The sequence below is a fragment of the Melopsittacus undulatus genome, chromosome 1, assembly GCF_012275295.1.
Source record: "Melopsittacus undulatus isolate bMelUnd1 chromosome 1, bMelUnd1.mat.Z, whole genome shotgun sequence".
NCBI classification, from domain to species: domain Eukaryota; kingdom Metazoa; phylum Chordata; class Aves; order Psittaciformes; family Psittaculidae; genus Melopsittacus; species Melopsittacus undulatus.
In genome coordinates this window covers 90,975,863-90,994,181 of record NC_047527.1, presented here as the reverse complement: position 1 = coordinate 90,994,181, position 18,319 = coordinate 90,975,863, and the positions used below count along the sequence as shown (strand labels likewise).

General features: G+C 45.8%; 1 protein-coding gene across 1 annotated transcript in view; it reads left to right on the top strand.

The window, feature by feature from the left end:
• Window positions 1-11,660, top strand: part of GMPR (guanosine monophosphate reductase) — a 39,169-nt gene extending 27,509 nt beyond the window's left edge. Inside the window, exons 8-9 of the mRNA XM_005149884.3 lie at window positions 1,480-1,639; window positions 11,331-11,660. Of these exons, the coding sequence (XP_005149941.1) occupies window positions 1,480-1,639; window positions 11,331-11,511 (341 nt within the window). The 3' untranslated portion in view covers window positions 11,512-11,660. The remainder of the gene's footprint in view (window positions 1-1,479; window positions 1,640-11,330) is intronic.
• Window positions 11,661-18,319: the final 6,659 nt, after the last annotated feature.

Genomic DNA, 18,319 nt, shown 5'->3' with positions numbered 1-18,319 from the left:
AGGCAAAGGGAGGTGAAGTCAGCAGAGCAGCTGGGTGCTCTGCCCCCAGGCATTGCTGCTAGGTCTGCTCTTCGGCAAAGAGGTGGAGGGAGGGAACTGGCACACTCCATGGTTGTCATGTACTCTAAGATCAAAATTTTCCCAAATTCAGGTTTGTCTACAGAGCTTTTAAACAGATGGCAGAAGGAGAGCAGTCAATAATGATCTCACTCTTCAGATTTCAAGGCCCAGTGCTATTGTTTGGATAGTGAGAGAGATCAGAACCTAATGCTAGACTTGCCTAGCCTGGGATCTCCCCAGAGTTCAGCTATGCTCATAATGAGGGGTTAGTTCAGGCTCATCTGCTTTCTATGAAGGGAGGTTCATACCCATGTTCTTTTTGCCAGTTCTGGGAAGAAGCTTAGCAGAGGGGAGGCCTGTTCTGACACAAAGACATTGAAGAAGCAGAGAGTCTGAACAGGAAAATGCTTTGTTTTAGGGATGGGTCACCACAAGCTCATAAAAGAGCAAAAGCCAAACTTTTCCAAGCAAGACTAGATATGCCAGATTATCACAGAAGGAGCTGCTGGTGGAGTAGTTCCAGCCCAGCTGGAAATATTGGAAATCACAGTAGAAAATCAAGAGTGATTCCAAAAACCTTCTTCCTGATCTTATTCCCAGTGGAACTGATTTCATGATTTGCAAAGCTGGGGAGATGGACAAGACTGAACAGGCACAACTGAATATTCAGTTTGTTATTCTGTATCTGGAACATATTTAGGAGTTGTAGCTATGGGTTAGAACTCCTCTGTGGTGTGTGCTGAAAACCACAGAACCCAGGGGTGGTAGTCCTTGGCCCAGATTTTTTAAAGAACAGGAACCAAATGCAGACCCATCCTGATCTCTTTCATAAGGGATCACCCAGACCTACACTGAACATGACTGATGGACTTGAAAACGCCATCATTTAATTTGAAAATCTGCTTGGTTTACGTTGGAAGGAGTACATTATATTCATGAGTACGCCTTCTTTCAGGGTACATTCCCACTCATAGCTTGCACCCTAGAAAGCTCTTGAAGTAGGAGCTGTTGTCTCTCTGTACAGCACTGAGCTCAACAGGTCACACCTCTCTGATTAGAGCTTCTGGGTACCTCAGTCACAGTTATAGTTAATAAGGAGCTGTACTCAGATACTGATGAAGTAAAGGGTTAAAACTGAGTTTGAAAATAAAGAGTGTGGGGTGGAGTAGAACAATCTGTATCTTTGTCATCACAACAGAAAAGGATTCTTTCCATTTAAAATACCAAAGAAATACAATTCAGCATGTGTCAGTTCTTCAGTAAAGCATTTCTTCCAAGTTCTCTGTGTATATTACCGGAGGGGACTCTCTGTACCAAACTATTCAGGGCTCTTGTTTTTGGAGGCCGCTGTGTGCTTGCTTTATCTTTCATCCTCTTCTCCCTTCCCTGCTTTCTTATGTGTCGTTTTGCTGATCACAGGAGCCGGTGCTGATTTTGTCATGCTTGGAGGAATGTTTGCAGGCCATGACCAGTGTGCTGGGGAGATTATAGAAAAGAATGGCAAGAAGGTGAAACTATTCTATGGAATGAGCTCTGACACAGCCATGAAGAAGCATTCAGGAGGGGTTGCTGAATACAGGTATGAATTCCACACAAGAGCAATTGCACTGAACCACTGTCCTGTCACTTCTGGTGCAGAATTGTGCAAAGGGCATCTGTTGGAAACAGGCACATGCCTCTTCCTCTTTAGGAAGATGTTACTAACACAGCAGCAGATCTGAAAGAGGTATGACATCAGGGGAGAGACAGGGAGAAGAAGCTTGGGGTGGTTATCTTGAGAGCAGCCACGTTCATTCAGCTGTAGTCAGTGCAGTGTGCTGTCACTGCAGCAGTAGCTGCGTGGTCTAGGAAGTCATTAAGCAGTGTTCTGACTTATGTGTCTCTCAGGATATGTATATGGAACATGGCATACCAGGCTGCAGTTTCTGTCTCTCTGCTTGTTCAGGTGGGTTGTCCTGTTGATGTAAGGGTTCCTGGCTGGCCCACATGCTCTTTTCTGTTTGCAAAAAGTGTGTGCCTGGTGAATCAGCTGTGGTTTCCCCAGTATAGGGTTGAGTTACAGCTGTAACACTAATGAGGGCCCAGGACATCCAAAGCACTCTCAGTGACAGGCAGTAGTGGCAGTTTTCTTAGGCAGCAAAATCCTGCTGTATAGTTTTCCCACCCTTTTTTGGTCCACAGAGCACCAGAATAGCCCCAAATCAGGCAGCATTCAGGAACCTGGGTTTTGAGCTAAAATCCTTTGGGGAAAGGAAAAGAAGACAGGCTTTGCAAAGGAATCTTTTGTCCATTGCTATTTTACTCTGGAAAGTGCTGAGAATTTTGACTTTGAAAAAGCAGATTCATAGAATCATAGAATAGTTAGGATTGGAAAGGACATCAAGATCATCTAGTTCCAAACCCCCTGCCATGGGCAGGGACAGCCCACACTAAACTGTATCACCCAAGGCTTCATCCAACCTGGTCTTGAACACTGCCAGGGATGGAGCATTCACTACCTCCCTGGGCAACCCATTCCAGTACCTCACCACCCTCACAGTAAACAATTTCTTCCTTATATCCAGTCTAAACCCCTGCTGTTTAAGTTTCAACCCGTTACCCCTTGTCCTATCACTACAGTCCCTAATGAATAGTCCCTCCCCAGCATCCCTGTAGGCTCCCTTCAGATACTAGAAGGCTGCTATGAGGTCTCCACACAGCCTTCTCTTCTCCAGGCTGAACAGCCCCAACTTTCTCAGCCTGTCTTCATACAGGAGGTGCTCCAGTCCCCTGATCATCCTCATGGCCCTCCTCTGGACTTGTTCCAACAGTTCCATGTCCTTTTTATGTTGAGGACACCAGAACTGCACACAATACTGCAAGTGAGGTCTCATGAGAGCAGAGTAGAGGGGCAGGATCACCTCCTTCGACCTGCTGGTCACGATCCTCTTGATGCAGCCCAGGATACAGTTGGCTTTCTGGGCTGTGAGTGCACACTGCTGGCTCATGTTCATTTTCTCATTGACTAACACCCCCAAGTCCTTCTCCACAGGACTACCATGAATTTCCTTTTTGCCCAACCTGTAGCTGTTCCTGGGATTGCTCCAACCCAGGTGCAGGACCTTGCACTTGGCATGGTTAAACTTCATGAGGTTGGCATCAGCTCACCTCACAAGCGTGTCAAGGTCCCTCTGAATGGCATTCCTTCCCTCTAGCATATCAACAGAACCACACAGCTTAGTGTCATCGGCAAACTTGCTGAGGGCACACTCAATTCCATTGTCCATGTCAGTGACAAAGATACTCTAGAAAACCTCTTATGAGTGGCAGGTATAGTTACTGCCCTCAGACAACACGGTTCTTGCGTACTTCATTAGAGAATGTTTCATGTCTTACTGATTTACTGAAGGATTCCTTTTGATTCTTCTCTTTTGGGATAGATTCAGCCTCTGGTCCCATCTGGTAAACTGCTATTTGTAAGAGTCTCAGAGGCAGTGACCTTATCTAGTGTTCCAGACATTCAGGATTGATGGGTTTTGTTGGCCTTGTCTACTACAACTGCTCCAGCATGTGGGCTTTCCCCAGTGTGTCCAGCTGCTACTACAGGCAAGAGTTGCAGCACTGTGAAGGTGACAGTGTAGAATGTGAAGCAGAATGCGATCCACAAACTAAAATGGAATTCACACTTTGGCACAGAGACGTGCTTATAGGACCATGACAATCTCAGACATCATGCTAGATAGAAATTATCTTTGATCAAACCTCCTGTCCTCATCCCTGACATTGTTTTTTTGGTCTGCCACTTCTGAAAAGCTAAAATGCACCATAAAAAATGTGCAGTAGTTCACTTAACACTTCACAAAGTGGTAAGACTCAGCCTATTTTAGAGCATTTACACCTGTCTCCTTTGGGCTACTGAAATAGTAGAATCATACAATAGTTTGGGTTGGAAGCAATATTTAAAGGTTATCTAGTCCAGTCTTCTTGCAGTGACCGGGGACGTCTTCAACTAGATCAGGTTGCTCAGAGCCCCATCCACCTGACCTTGAACGTTTCCAGGGATGAGACATCTACCACCTCCCTAGGCAACCTGTTCCAGTTGTAAAAGCAATGCACTGTAAAAACTTTACTCCTTATATCTAGTCTGCATCTACTCTCTTTTAGGGTAAAACCATAGCTGCTTGTCCTTTTGCAACAGGCCCTGCTAAAAAGTTTGTCCCCATCTTTCTTATAATAAGATAATACTTAAATATTTAAATATTGAATATTGAAAGGCCATAATAAGGTCTCTCAGAGACTTCTCATTTCCAGGCTGAACAACCCCAACTTTCTCAGCCTTTCTTCACAGGAGACGTGCTCCAGCCCTCTAATCATCTTTGTGTCCTCATCTAGACTTGCTCTAATAGGTCCATGTCTTTCCTGTGCAAGAGCCTCAGAGCTGAACACAGTACTCCAGGTGGGGTCTCACGAGAGCAGAGTAGAGGGGCAGAATTGCCTCCCTTGTCCTGCTGGTCACACTCCTTTTGGTGCAGCCCAGGATACGGTTGGCAGATTTTTAAAGACAGATTTTTCTGCATCTAATAGGATAAGAAGGGGACAGGGATGCCTTCACTTTCTGCCTGAGGAGGATGTACATGTCTTTGTTGAGTGGAGTGTATGCTTCCTACTTTACCTCAGCCCATGTACCTCTTTCTGGGGCTCAGATCAGAAGCTAGTGTGTAATGTGCAAGGGATTTTATTTTTTATTTTATTAAATCTCATATGAAGCTGTACCAGTTAAAAGCACTGCTGTATGCAGGATATCTGGCTATACTGAGGACAACCAGCGAATTGCTTAGGGGAGCAAACCATGTGACTGGTTTTCCACATCGTTGACCTGCAGGGCTTTTTTGGCACTGTGTGATTTTGCTTTAAAGCACAACTATTTATTTGCAGAAGAAAGAGCTGCACAATTACCCATCTGCATCCAAGATAAGCTGAAATGATTTACCAGAAAGATGCGCTCCATATCTTTGAGCTTTAATTCACTCTGGGTGCATATGCAGTTTCCAGAAGCAGTGTACAGTCTGGGGGCTTTTTTTTTGTCCCCCAGCAAGTCTGCTTGTCATCAAAGCCACTGAACAAATGGTCTGAGTGGACAGCACTAGTAATTATCTCATAATTTAAAAGTGGCAACTGCCAGGTACACAGCAGTGCTGGCAACATTTTATCTGAACTATGATAACTTACTGTCCTTTGCTACCATGTGCTTGTGTCAGCTGGAGTGTAGGAAAGGCTTGATGCTAGTCAGGCATGTAGTTAATGGCGGCTCCCTGAGACATCACAGAGCAGCCCAAGCACACCATGGATCTCAGTGCACCTTAGTAATTTAGGGCCTGGCCAACACAGAGCTGGTGAAAGTTGCAGGAAGATTTTGAGAGAGCTTACTTTACCAATGGGCCAAAGGACTAAGGCATCTGTTAAATCCTGTTCCACCTCCTTAAGTGTGCATTTGATATTTTTGTTGCCAGCATGAGAATTAATTGACATTGGACTCCCTTAAAAATTGGATAAAGTGCAAGTAGTATGTCTTGTAGGAGTAAAAGATGTACAGAATGGCCCTGTATTAGGCTCAGTCTAGATAGACCCTTTCATTCCTTATGGACAATATTACACAAATTCTGCTTGATCCATAGCTCTATTTTGACTTGCATCTTGATTTTAGAGACCCTGGGGATCAAGTTCTAAAATCTTCTTGGCAACAAGGGAGCAAAAGCATAATCTGAAATTTTTAGTCCTTGTTGAGATACTGGCTTTTTGTGCCAGTAATAGGTAATGTAGAAGGAGTCCCCTGGTCTGCTTGTCCTGCTTTGGCTCGGATAGAGTTAATCTTGTTCCTAGTAGCTGGTTTGGTGCTGTATTCTGGCTTTAGTCTGAGCACAATGCTGGTAACACATCGATGTTTTAGTTGTTGCTAAGTAGGACTTAACCCTGATCAAGGATTTTTCAGTCTCTCATGCTCTGCCGGTGAGGAGGGGCACAAGAAGCTGGGAGGAAGCAGAGACAGGACACCTGACCCAAACTAGCCAAAGGGGTATTCAATACCACAGCACATTATGTCCAGTATATAAACTGGGGGAAGTCACCCAGAAGGGACCAGTTGCTGCTCGGGTCAGGCTGGGTATCAGTCAGCGGGTGGTGAGCATATTGTATTGTGCATCACTTGTGTTTATTTTCTTTTTCCTTTCCTGTTTTAGTTTTATATTTTGTCCCCTTATTATTTCTCTAATCATTATTATTATTAGTAGTATATTGTACTTTAGGTATTAAACCATTCTTATCTCAACCCACGGGTTTTATATTCTTTTGATTCTCTTCCCCACTCCACCTAAGGAAGGGGAAGAGGGGATGAGCAAGTGGCTGTGTGGTCCTGAGTTACCAGCTGGGTTTAAACCATGACATTACTGCTAACTAGAACGGGTATGGACATTAAATCTGTAAGTTTTGGTTGTCAGCTGTGAAGGAGATGATTCTCCTTCACATGGCAGTCACAACACAGAGCTGGCTACCCATACCAGCCTTGGTTTTGGTCTTGCTTGACCTATCCCAACATGAGTGTCACTTTGGTTTAAAAATAGCAACCGTTAGTTATCCAGCAGTGTAAATGTACTGGGCATTGAAGGGATGACAAGAAACAGAGCAAGGCTCTGCTTTGAATTACTCTTATAGGAAAAGTTACAGGGAATTTAGTCACTTACTAGTTTAGCTTACAGCAAACTTGAACCAAAAGGGTTCTAAGTCAGCATTTTGAATGCTGGATACCCCAAACAGGTCAGGTCAGTGAGGCTTTTTCATATGCATTTCAAAAGCCTAGTGGTAAGTCTGTATCAGTGACCCCAATAAGCTGTTTTGTCTTTAAAAGAGCCTGTGTGCTCACCATGTTTTATTCAAGCAGTGGGGCACTCAGTGTGCTCAGCCCCCTGCTGAATAAGACTACTTGTCACAAACTTCATCTTCTCAAAATTACATGTTTTGGCTGGAGAACCTGAGCCTCCAGCAAATAGTTAAATTAAAATTGACAGGTAGTGTGAGATGGCATTAGCAGGGAATAAAGTTGTAAGAGTAATTGTTTTTGTAATGAATACGTCAGGTTGATCCATTTGATTTTGTATGAAATCTGTGTACCCAGTTTCATTACTTGTATGTTATTTAGATATTGGTTTATTTGTACATTTTTATGTCCTTCCATGAGGAACATGGATCAGAGCTGTGAATTTCTGAAAGGCAATGATTAAGGTTTTTTTATGGGAGAAAAGAAATAAGGCAAGCAGGAACAGAGACCACATGCAGTATTGTTCACTTAGAGCCAATTTACTTTTGTTAACTCTTTTGAGATTTTACAGGTTTTGTGTGAATGCTGCAGTTCTACTGTGGTCACTCAGCAATTCACAGCTGCTATTAAGCTGGGTTTTGGCATTTTATACTAACTGTAGAGTGGAATTTGGGCCACAGAGACAGAATAGCACCAGCAGCTGGCTGTCTTTTGCTGTGTCCCAAATGATAGCCTGGAAGACCTGCCCCCAGTTTCTGCCATTTCTCAAATCGTCCACTCATAATGTTGCCTCATGCCAGGGCAGCATTTAGCTAGGCTGACAGAGCACCATCACATGTGCTTCCTCTCGTTCACCCTGCCAGGATTCCCAGCCACTGTGCCAGCAGCAGGCTTGAGCTGGGCAGGAGTTACAGACGCACCACTGGACCCTGTGTAAAAAATCTCAAGCAAATAGTTCTCCCTTTCTACTCACCATTCAGGGGCTAGTGAGGGACACAGAGGCTCTGCTGAGAACATCAGAACACACTTTTCCAGCTGTTTGGAGTCCCGGTTGCTCCATCTTCACATTTCTTTTCTGAGAAAAGGTTAGCTTGGGGTCATAACTCTGGAAGAGATGTCAGAGATGCAAATCCCTCAGCTGCTCCTGTTGACTTGCTTATGCAGCTCTCTGCCAAGTGTACCAGCTTTTGTGACATCCCTTGTAATCCTCTGTTGTGGTTTAACCTGGCAGGGAGCTAAACATCACACAGCCAGTCACTCATCCCTCCCCAGCACAGTGGGATGGAGGAAAGAGTTGGGAAAAAAGAAGTAAAATTTGTGGGTTGAGATAAAGACAGTTCAATGTGACAGGGAAAAAATTTTTTTAAATAATACTAACATTTTAATTAATATTGTTAACATAAACCAATATTGTTAATAATCACTATTAATAATATTGTTATTATTAGTAGTATTTAATTGTTGTTGTTGTAAGGGATACAAAACAACTGTACAATTGCTTATTACCTGCTGAGCAATGCCCAGCCAGTTCCTGAGCAGTGGTCCCCAGCCAGTTTTGCCCCAGCTTTATATGTTGAGCGTGACACCATATGCTGTGCAATACCCCTTGGGTTAGTTGGGTTCAGCTGTGCTGCTGTGTCTCCTCCCAGCTTCTTGTGCACCCCCAGCCTCCTCACTGGTAGGGTGGTGTGAGGAGCAGAAAAGGCCTTGACTTAATATAAGTACTACTTAGTAACAACTAAAACATCAATGTGTTATCAACATGATTCTCATCCTAAGTCCTTCTGCAAGCAGTTTCTGCTTTACCTATTAAACTGTCTTTATCTCAACCCACAAGTTTTCTCACTTTTACCTTTCCAGTTCTCTCTCCCATCCCACCAGGGGAGTGAGCAAGCAGCTGAGTGTTATATGCGCTGGCTGGGGTTAAACCACCACAAGGTACCACAGAGTCATGAGTTCAGTATCTGCAGAGCTTCATTTATATCCAAAATGGGGGATGGGTTAGGGTGAAGAGTATCCATATGCAGCAGTAGGGCATTTCCCCATCTTGGGAGTGAGATGACACACCAAAAAGCTTTGGTCTCTTGGGGCTTGCTCCACAGTCAAACAGCATTAACTAAGCTCTGACCTTTTATGCTGTGCTTGCAGTTGCTTAACTCACAGCTCTAGATTTCTGTCCCACTTACATCCTATACACTTCCTTTTCCTTTTGGAACATCCATTACTCCTAGCATGTAGGGTAGGAGCATGGAGAATTTTCAACACTTCTTTACACTTACTTTCAAGGATGAATGTAAAACTGGACACTTGACAACTTCTGTGCAGCTAATCTCACCTCTCTCTTCCAGCATGCTTCTCCCAGTACAGTATCTGCAGGTCACTCCTTGTTCAGCAGGACATCCCACCAGCTGATACTGGAGGAGCAGCAGCACCTGTCTAGCTATTAGAGATTTGTGGCTGTGATGTTAGATGTTCACCACTTCTGTAGATTTTAGTATCCAAGGCCAAAAGTGGCATCCCACAAGCTCCAGCTTTCTAACAGCACCGTAATCATTGCAGGGACATCTCCCAGGGGCAGTGGCTGGAAGCACCCCACATTGCTGTAATTCTGCTCAGATAAAAGGACCACCAGGTGGTCAGACTCTTGAGAGCAGTATTCTCATCCCTGCAGGTCTGTTGGACCACTCTAACTGGGGCTGCCTTTGTTTGCAGTCAGCTCTCTGCTCAAAACCCTGCAATTTATGCCCCACCTGGTGTTCAAGCATGAATTAACAGGGCATGCATGTTTGAACTGCTGAGACATTCATGCATAAATTAATTGGAGTTTCATGCATGAATTGAATGGACAGTCATGAGTGAATGCATTAAACCCAGCATTTCTTGCCTAATGCAGCATGCAAAGCTCCTCAGATGTCAGGATCTGGTAGTTAAATTCACACTGGTTTCCCCAGATCCCAGACATGCACTGTCTCTTGCATTGTGGTCTTTCAGCAAGCACCCAGGAACCCAAGCTGAACCTCCTGACTTTGACTGGACCAGGTGGATGTGGCCAAAACCCAGGCTGCAGAATGGTAACATGACTATGTTTGTGTTATTCTATGGGCCAGGTCTTCTCTTCCTGCTGGCACTGGAGCTGCAAATAAAAGCCTGTGAACTCCCTGAAGCACAGGCTATACAACGCACCACTGTGCCCTTTGCAGTCTGGTACATGGCAGTGGTACATACATTTTCTATTGGCCACTTATTACAGTGTTTATTTAAGAAAGAGCCATTACTCATCAGAGGTAGGGAGATTAATCATGGTTCCTTATTCCCATGGCATATTAACACTTCTTTATTGTCTCCCTAAGGCTTTGACCTTACATTTAAACTAACAGAATGAAATATAGCCAGGCTCACACTGAAGTACCTGCACATAGCTGCTGTTGCTATTGTTAATGATTTGCAAATGGAGCCTCCAAACAAGGATGCCTTTTCTTTCTTGCATTGTCCTAGACAACTTGTTTGAGGGAGAATTAAATAAAGCCACATTTCCAACAATGACAGAACCCTGCTGCACTTTCTGCCTCCATTTTATAGGAAAGCAGGGGAGCAATCCCATCTTCTCTGCATTTCTGTTTGACAGCCCCTTTCCAAGGCCTACCTCTCCAAGGTGTGCCATGCAGAACGAGCTTGCTCTAAAGCCTAGTGAGATCAGCTGGTGACAAGTGAACTCTACTGCAGGAGGGATTGCTGAGCATGAGGCTGGAAGAAGCTGAAGGGGAAGGAGTTACTTGCCTGGATTCTTCCATCATGTGCTCTTCAGATGTGTTTTTGGGAACAGTGCAGTCTGTGCTGGCATGTGCCCATACCTGACAGTATTCACAGCAGTGCTATTTTTAATGGCTTTTTGCCTGACTCTGAACTCTGCTAGCTCACCTTTTAGCTTTAGGGGACAGTTCTGCAGCAGGTTTTGGTAGCAGGTTTCCCACTTCATCTGTGTGGGCTCTGTGGGCTGGTAAGAGTCAGCCAGAACAGTTCCATCTGTGTCAGGTCAGTGACATAAGAGAGCCCAGGGATTTTGAAGTCTTTGTAGAGCTCTGCTGATTGAGGCAAGCTCCAACATTTCTGTAAGTTGCCTGAGCTTGACTGTTCCTTATACTTTAAAGCTTGCAGCTCTCAAGGTCAGGTTTACCTTTCAGTAAACTTGGAAGCTTCACTTGCTTGTAGGCAGTTTGTGGAGGGGACGAAGGGGCAGATTTGTCAATATACATATCGGGTATCAGAGCATCTATAAGATTTGTCTGCTTCTAGTTCACAGTATTGGTGGTAACGAGTTGAGGCATTTCAGTGCTTGAGAGCACCAGACAGCAACAGGCAAGCAAGCAATAAAGCTGGGGGAACACCTGTAAACTGCAATATTAAGCTCCACATTGCTGCAGTAAACACACTGTTACATTTCACATCTAGACATAAATGCAGTAACCTGTTTCTTCTCCAGAGCTTCTGAGGGCAGAACTGTGGAAGTACCGTACAGAGGGGATGTGGAACTCACCATCCTGGACATCCTTGGGGGCCTGCGCTCCACCTGCACCTACGTGGGAGCTGCCAAACTGAAGGAACTGAGCAGGAGAACGACGTTTATCCGAGTCACCCAGCAGCACAGCCAGGTCTTCTCTTAGCCCAGGACTGGGGAGCTGAAGAGAGAGTGGTGGTGGGGAGGAGCAGGAAGGGCTGTTGATTTGGTTTGCTTTCTCTTCCTTGTTGTGTTAGTGGCAAACTCTCTCTCAGAATGGCAGTGTCATAGCCATTGGAGGGGCTATGGCTGGGATTTAGAAGGGGAAAGTTATGCTGTTAAGACAGTGCCATTGGTTCTAAATGCAGTAGCCTCATCTTTTGTTGTTGTGCCTATTTTATTTTTTAGTCAGCATTTCTTCACCTGTTCCCCCCCCCCCCCTTTGATAAAATGGCTGCTGAAACCTTAGCTAACAAGGAACTGGCTTGTACAGACATGGCTAGTAGACCTGCATCCATACATACATTCCCTTTTTTAAGACTGACCTGTCTCCTACCACCACTTGTGGCAGTGCACCCTCCAGAAATTACAGGCTGTGAGAGAAAAAGACACAAGGAATTGAGTGGAGAAACCAAAAATCCAGTTTTCTTAATCTTTGTTCTGGTGAAAGAAGGGCTGTTTGTGGCATGGCTGCTAACCTGCAGAATGTCAGAGGTGGATCAGGCCTGACTGCTGGTGACTTCTTACTGTGATGATAAACATGCCAGATCTGTCACTGCCAGTTCACAGGGCTGGTACTGTCACTTTTACCTAAATCTCCCTATTCAATGGACTTGCCTCTCCAGAGAAGCTGGCAGTGAATGCAGCAAACCTGTGCTGTCTTTTCTGTCCCCATCTGTGGAGATGGTTCAGGAGAAAACCTCTCAGAGCCTGCCTGCTTTTTTTGTGCATGCAGCTATTGAATTACCTGGGTTCTTGCTTTTATCTGCTCTCTGTGAACAGATTTTTAAGACGTTGAAACTCAGCAACATCAACCCCACCAAGGGGGGGTTTGCTCTGTAGCCCTCTCTGTTCCATTGCCTATTCATATCCATTTAGCAAAGATATGTAAACGCTGTGCTGTGCATTGTGTGTGGGCAGGTGAATGAGGCCAGAGGGATCAGATTCACTTTGGTTATTTGGTACCAGTTCTTTGCAGTGCTTGACACCATGAAAAGCAAAAGAGCTTTTGGCAGAATAGCCTGACACTGATAGGCTGAGCTGAAGTTAAAGCATTTGCTCTGAAGGCAGTAATGAATGCTTAAGGCTCTGGGTAACACTTTAATAAAGTGTAATGGCCCACTAATTAATAGATAAATCACAATGAAATTTCTTTGGAAATACACATTGCATCCACATGAGTACTGTAGAAGCTCGTTATGATAAATGATGTGAAAGTGAGCACCAATGAATTAATAATGCTTGGCCACTTACTTTAAAGTGTTGCTGAGATCATAATAGAGCTAATGTTACTTCAGTACTGCAGAATCTTACTTTCCCCTCCTATGACATCTGTGGGAAGAGGCAGGCTTCCTTTGAAAAGCAAAAGAGTGATCTGCAGGAAGAGGAATAGCAAAAAGAAACTCTAAAATTAAACTCATCTTCTGGACATCTCAAAAAGCCACACACAAGGACTGGTACAACTGACCATGCTGAGGAGCAAATCTAGGCCACAAGCTGATCCCTGGTGATTTTTAGAGTGTGTTGTCCACATTAGAAAAAGCACAGAATATCTTCTAAATAGCCTGTTATTTTAAATATCTTCCATCTAACATGCAGGACATAACTGTGGTAAGACCCCTTCCTGGGCTTTGGATGTGGATAAGGGCCTTATTATAAAGCACAGATTTATGCTTGTGCTGGCTTTAAGGATCCTTTTTCCTGCCCACATATCATAAAGGAGCCTGAAAGCAGAAGAGAAACAGGCCCTGTGAATAAAGGACCTGATTGCTATTCTCTCCTGCCTGAAAATACCAAGTTAGGAAGATTCCAGGCTTGTTTACCACAAACCCTACTGTGCGCTACATACTGCTCTCAGCTGCATTAAGCCAAGAGGACAGGCAGTATTAATACTCTGCATCAGTACAGCTGCAGGAGGTCACCATTCCTTTGTTTAATGTGATATGACAGGCAGGGTGAACACCTCTGCAAGCAGTGGGGTTAGACCATTGTGGCGCAGGCCTGACCACAGGTGTGTTTCCACGCTCGTGCCTTCATACGTGGGAAGAGCCGCAGTCTGCTGTCTTCCGCCTACTCCGGCTAGCGCTTTTCTACTTTTTTTAGCTACATTTCTAAACAGAATTTAAGGAATGCATATAAAAATATATATTTGTAAACGTTTTTTAAAACCTCCATACGCACACTGAACACCTTCATGACAGGTCTTTGGAGCCATTGTCCCCCACTGGGGACATGGGGAGACTGCTTCTCTGCAGGTGTGGCAGGCATCTCGTCATGGATCCTCCCACCCAGGCAGGCTGCACACTTACACCCAGTTCTGCCTGGGGCCACTTCTGCACCCACCTGCCTTCCCCTTTCACACATACCTCTGCCTGACCAGGGACTGTAAGGGAGGGATGGGGATAGGCTCTGCTGAAGTTGTCCCCTGAATTCTCCAGGCTGTGAATGACATTGATGCTAAGAGTAGTTACTGATAAAGCTTTGACCTGGGTTATTTGGTTTTCTGAATAGCAGCTCTTCCCATCATCTTGATAAGCAGCATGTTTTCTTTCGATTTCATTTTCTCCTCCTTGCTCCAAAGTGAGTGAGGGGGGAGAGAGTGGCTGCAGAAGGGCTGATGCAGTGGCATGTCTGCATCTCACCCAAGTTCATATGCAGGTTTTGTTCAAGGATAACCCTCAACTGTGTCAGTGCTCACCACTGACATTGTACATATCTAGCTCTCAGGCTGGAAAATGGAAAAAAAGAAAAGCCTGAGCCCTCCTTTAATATCCAGTCCTGTGCTGTAGTAGTTGCCCTTCATTTAGTCCCAGGTCCTGTGCCCTGCTCAAGCCTGCTGCTGCTCTCACAGGACGTGGGGCAGTGGGGGAGCTGAGGGCATGCTGTGCCTGGCAGGTTGGTCTGAGAAGAGACCGCAACCACTGACAAACGCCATGTGCCATTTGTGGATCTACCTCACTGCACATTTAACTGGTTCTCTGTTACTTGGTGTCCTGTGGTAAATGACATTTGTAAGCATTTAGTGTTAAGTGATTCCCTACCCCACCCCAACCCCATTATGTCCAGAGGAATGCTGTGAATGGGATAACCTGCTGCTTGCATGATGTAACCCAAGGTCGTGCCAGCTTCCCCCAGCAAGGCACTTGCTGAGCACCCAAGAGCTGTGTTAAGGTTTGGCCCACTGGCTCCACAGTGATTTATGCCAAAGACCTACAAGTAGGGATGCTGAAAAGGGCAATGCTAATGTCATTAAAACAGTCTGTGCTGAGCATGTCCAACTCCAGCTTCTTGAAACCTAAGGACACCTAAACCAGCTCTACTGCTCACAGCCATATGCTGGACTCTCCCTGCTGCAGAGTGCTCGACCGGGAGGGCTGACTGGCCCTCCTGCCCATGCAAGCCTGCCTTACCTGGGCACTCCCCTTCACAGGCAGCAAGGTCTTGGCATGGCAGCAGCCTGGCTCACACCCCAGTGCCTGTGTGGTGGCTGTGAGGTGCATGTGTATAGGCCTCCTCGTGGGCCTGAGGCCAGCCTGTTAGAGGAGTGGGCCTTGAGCCAGCTCCCTGCCAGCTGCAAACCGAGCCTCCCAGGTCTCCTTTCCCTGAAAGAAACAAGTGCAGGGACCCAGGGAGTGTGGGCCTCTCCCTTCTCCCCCATGGGGCAGGGGCTTTGGCTGTGCTCTTCTCTGCAGCTGCCTTCTCACTGTAGGGCATGGCGAGGCTGAATGTAGGTTGGGGCCACCCTGTAAATAAGAAGAGTTTAAAGTAGGAGCAGGAGGAGCTGCTGCTCACATTTGGAGGAGCTTATCTCAGATGAAGTGTGTCTGTATCTTCCCTTCAGATAGTCAAAGGCAGGGGGAGAAAGGAGGAGTGTGTGCAAGAAGCACAGCAGCAATTAGCCAAGCCCCTCTGTGTTGGGCCAGGGTCTGGGGTTTTCTAGTCAGGGACATAATGAGAGTTTGAAGCTTTTCCTGAACCAAGCACTCCCTGGTTTGTGCCGATTGAGTTCCCCGTCTTGAACAGACTTCCTTCAGCTTTCTGCCAGTGTTAGTGCAGTGTCTGTTCATCACCACCTCCCACCCTGCCACCTGGGGATGTTGCTTTTTAGTTGCTAATGCCAGTTTTATACCAAAAGTTCTCTGTTGGAGCCAGGAGGGCTTTTGCAACCAGCGCCAGGTTTGGCCTTGCTTATGCAGAAGAGAATAAAACAAAAAGCTCAGGCCCGGGACAGCCATTGCCTTCTGCAACAGCCAGAGCCAGCAGTGGAAGCAGGCCAGGCCCTTCTCTGCATCTGGGAGCTGCGTGTCTGTGCCCAGGCTGCATGCAGGCACAGCTTTGCGCCCTTAAGCACAGCATGGACCATCCTGCTGCAGCCTTTGCTTTGCTTGCGCTCATTCAGGTGCTTAAACAAGCCCTCCCCAGCATTTACTTGATACAGTGTTTACTGGTTGACGTTTTCATACACAAATAAACAATTCAGAATCCCAAACTCCTTGGTGTTGCCTGTGATGACTGTGAAGTGCTTGCGTGTAATTGGCCACAAAGAGCTGACAAGTATTCAGTGTTCTCCTGCCCCCCTTGGCCCTGCTGAGGTGGTGATGTCGGGCGCTGCTGACCCTCACCGGGAGCAACCGCGCATGGCAATGTCCCTGAAAGTGTTTGTAAGTTGTGAGTGGAAAGTTTTTGTTACACAATAAAGAGCTTCTCTCTGAGGGTCTGGAAAGGGTTTTATGCCCGTGAATGGCTACGTCCGTGTTTCTGCATCACTGCGAATAAAAGCAAATGCAACGCTCTCAAATGCATCTGAGAGCATTTGTGCTCTCAACCCCCCTCCATGGCAGGGGGTTGGAACTAGGTGATCTTTCATGTCCCTTCCAACCTGAACCATTCTGTGGCTCTATGAAATGGGTTGCTGGGAGGTGGGGATTAAATTGGGGAAATAACATCCCTAGGAAAGCTCTCCCATTCAGTCGGAAGCGATAAAGACAGAACATGTGCTTGCAATTGGCACTGTTATTTTATTAGTACGAGTATACTGAAACAATAAACTTGTACTGGTATACAGACAATTTCTTTAAAACAATTTTGTTCAAATTTTGAATCAAACATTGTTTTATTATAATAATGAAATAATTTCTACCTAGAAAACCTGCAAGCACCATCAAAGAAAGGGACCATAAAATTCAATAAACAGACGCGAGTGTATCCTACAAATAGACACACCACCATTAGAAAATAGAATATGAATTTTTCCATTTTTTTTAATATTTGTTTTAAAAAAGCTAGTGCAAGTACAATATTTTACACTGGAATTACAGAGAGTATGCACGCATATGGAAAAAAGTTCTCCTGTCACAATAAAAGCTCTTAACTATGTCTGTATGCACTTAAAATCTTCTCCTCTTTTCAATAAGGTGCAAAACGTTATTCCCTCCCTATTTCTCCTTTGTACTGGCCATGTCAGCTCAACTTCTCCCCAACACAAAGCTGCGATATCCCTTTTTCTGGGCCTACCCTAGGGACTACACTGGAAGTGGGATTTGCAAGAACCCTCATTAGTAATACCAGACAATTTAATTAAAAAAAGAAAAAAAAAAAGACCTTAAAAACTGCTGCTGTAGAATGGCTGAACCTGACCCGGCACGGCCAAGCGCCGGGAGCCGTGACATAGCTAGTACAAAACGGTTTTCAGTAGCTCACCCGGACTGAAAAAGGTTGGGACCCCCCCACCCCCCACTGTAACACTGCCAAAAGAGCAGCGTCCAACAAGTTAATATATTATTCCAAAAACAAAACAAAAAAGAGAAATCCAACATTAGTGAGTTTCAACATCAGCTGACTGCCGTGAAGAGTCCTACCTATGCCTTAACAGATCAGTAACTTCGCCAGGAGGCCAGTGCAATGGCCAGGGCGAGGACACAGACCCAGCCACCCTCAGTGACACAGGTCCCACCTGCCTGCCTGGGACAGGAGTTCTGCAGAGCGTGGTCAGCGAGAGAGCACGTGGGTCCTCGAGTTTTAAAGCAAACACCAGGGAGGGATCCCCACACTGGCTGGTGCCAAGGGGCAGAGCAGGGCTGTCCAGGGAGCCAGCGGTCCCACACCAGCTCTGTGCCAGCCAAGGATCCCAGCCCTGAGGTTTCAGCAATCCCATAGTACAGCAACGACAGCTTCGACAAGTGCCTAACGCTGGCTGCAAACAACACTTCCAATGCATACCTACTGCATGGTCGAGGGAAAGGGCACAGGAGCTTTGACTGCTCTAAACAGAAATGAACAAAAAGGAAACAACCTTGGATGAAGCCTCCATCATAAAATCCTCAGTGGAAGACTTGAGTCCTTTCAGCTAACAAGAAGAAAAAAAACTACAGAAACCTTAGAGACTGTTATTGTATAAATACTACCTGTTGGCTGAATGCACTTCATTGTAACACAACTGGGGCTGGCTTTCTGAGCACCCGGGGGCCACCTGGACAGGGCAAGTACTTTTGCCCTGCATGCCTACGGGAGCCAAAGCTTGGGTTACCTCTGGGGAGGGGGACGGGAGCAGCCTCAAAGCCCAGCCACCCTACCGCCGGCTCCCAGCTGCCCAGCTCAATCTTTGGACAGGAAAAGGACCCTCTCTCTCAGAAACTGCTCCAGGATCCTCTCCTTTTGGCTTCTGACAAACACCACTCTCACCATTGCTCAAGACCATCATCACTGGAAACGTACTCTGCATGAGTGGCTCTAACACAGAGGTGAGGAGTGGGGCA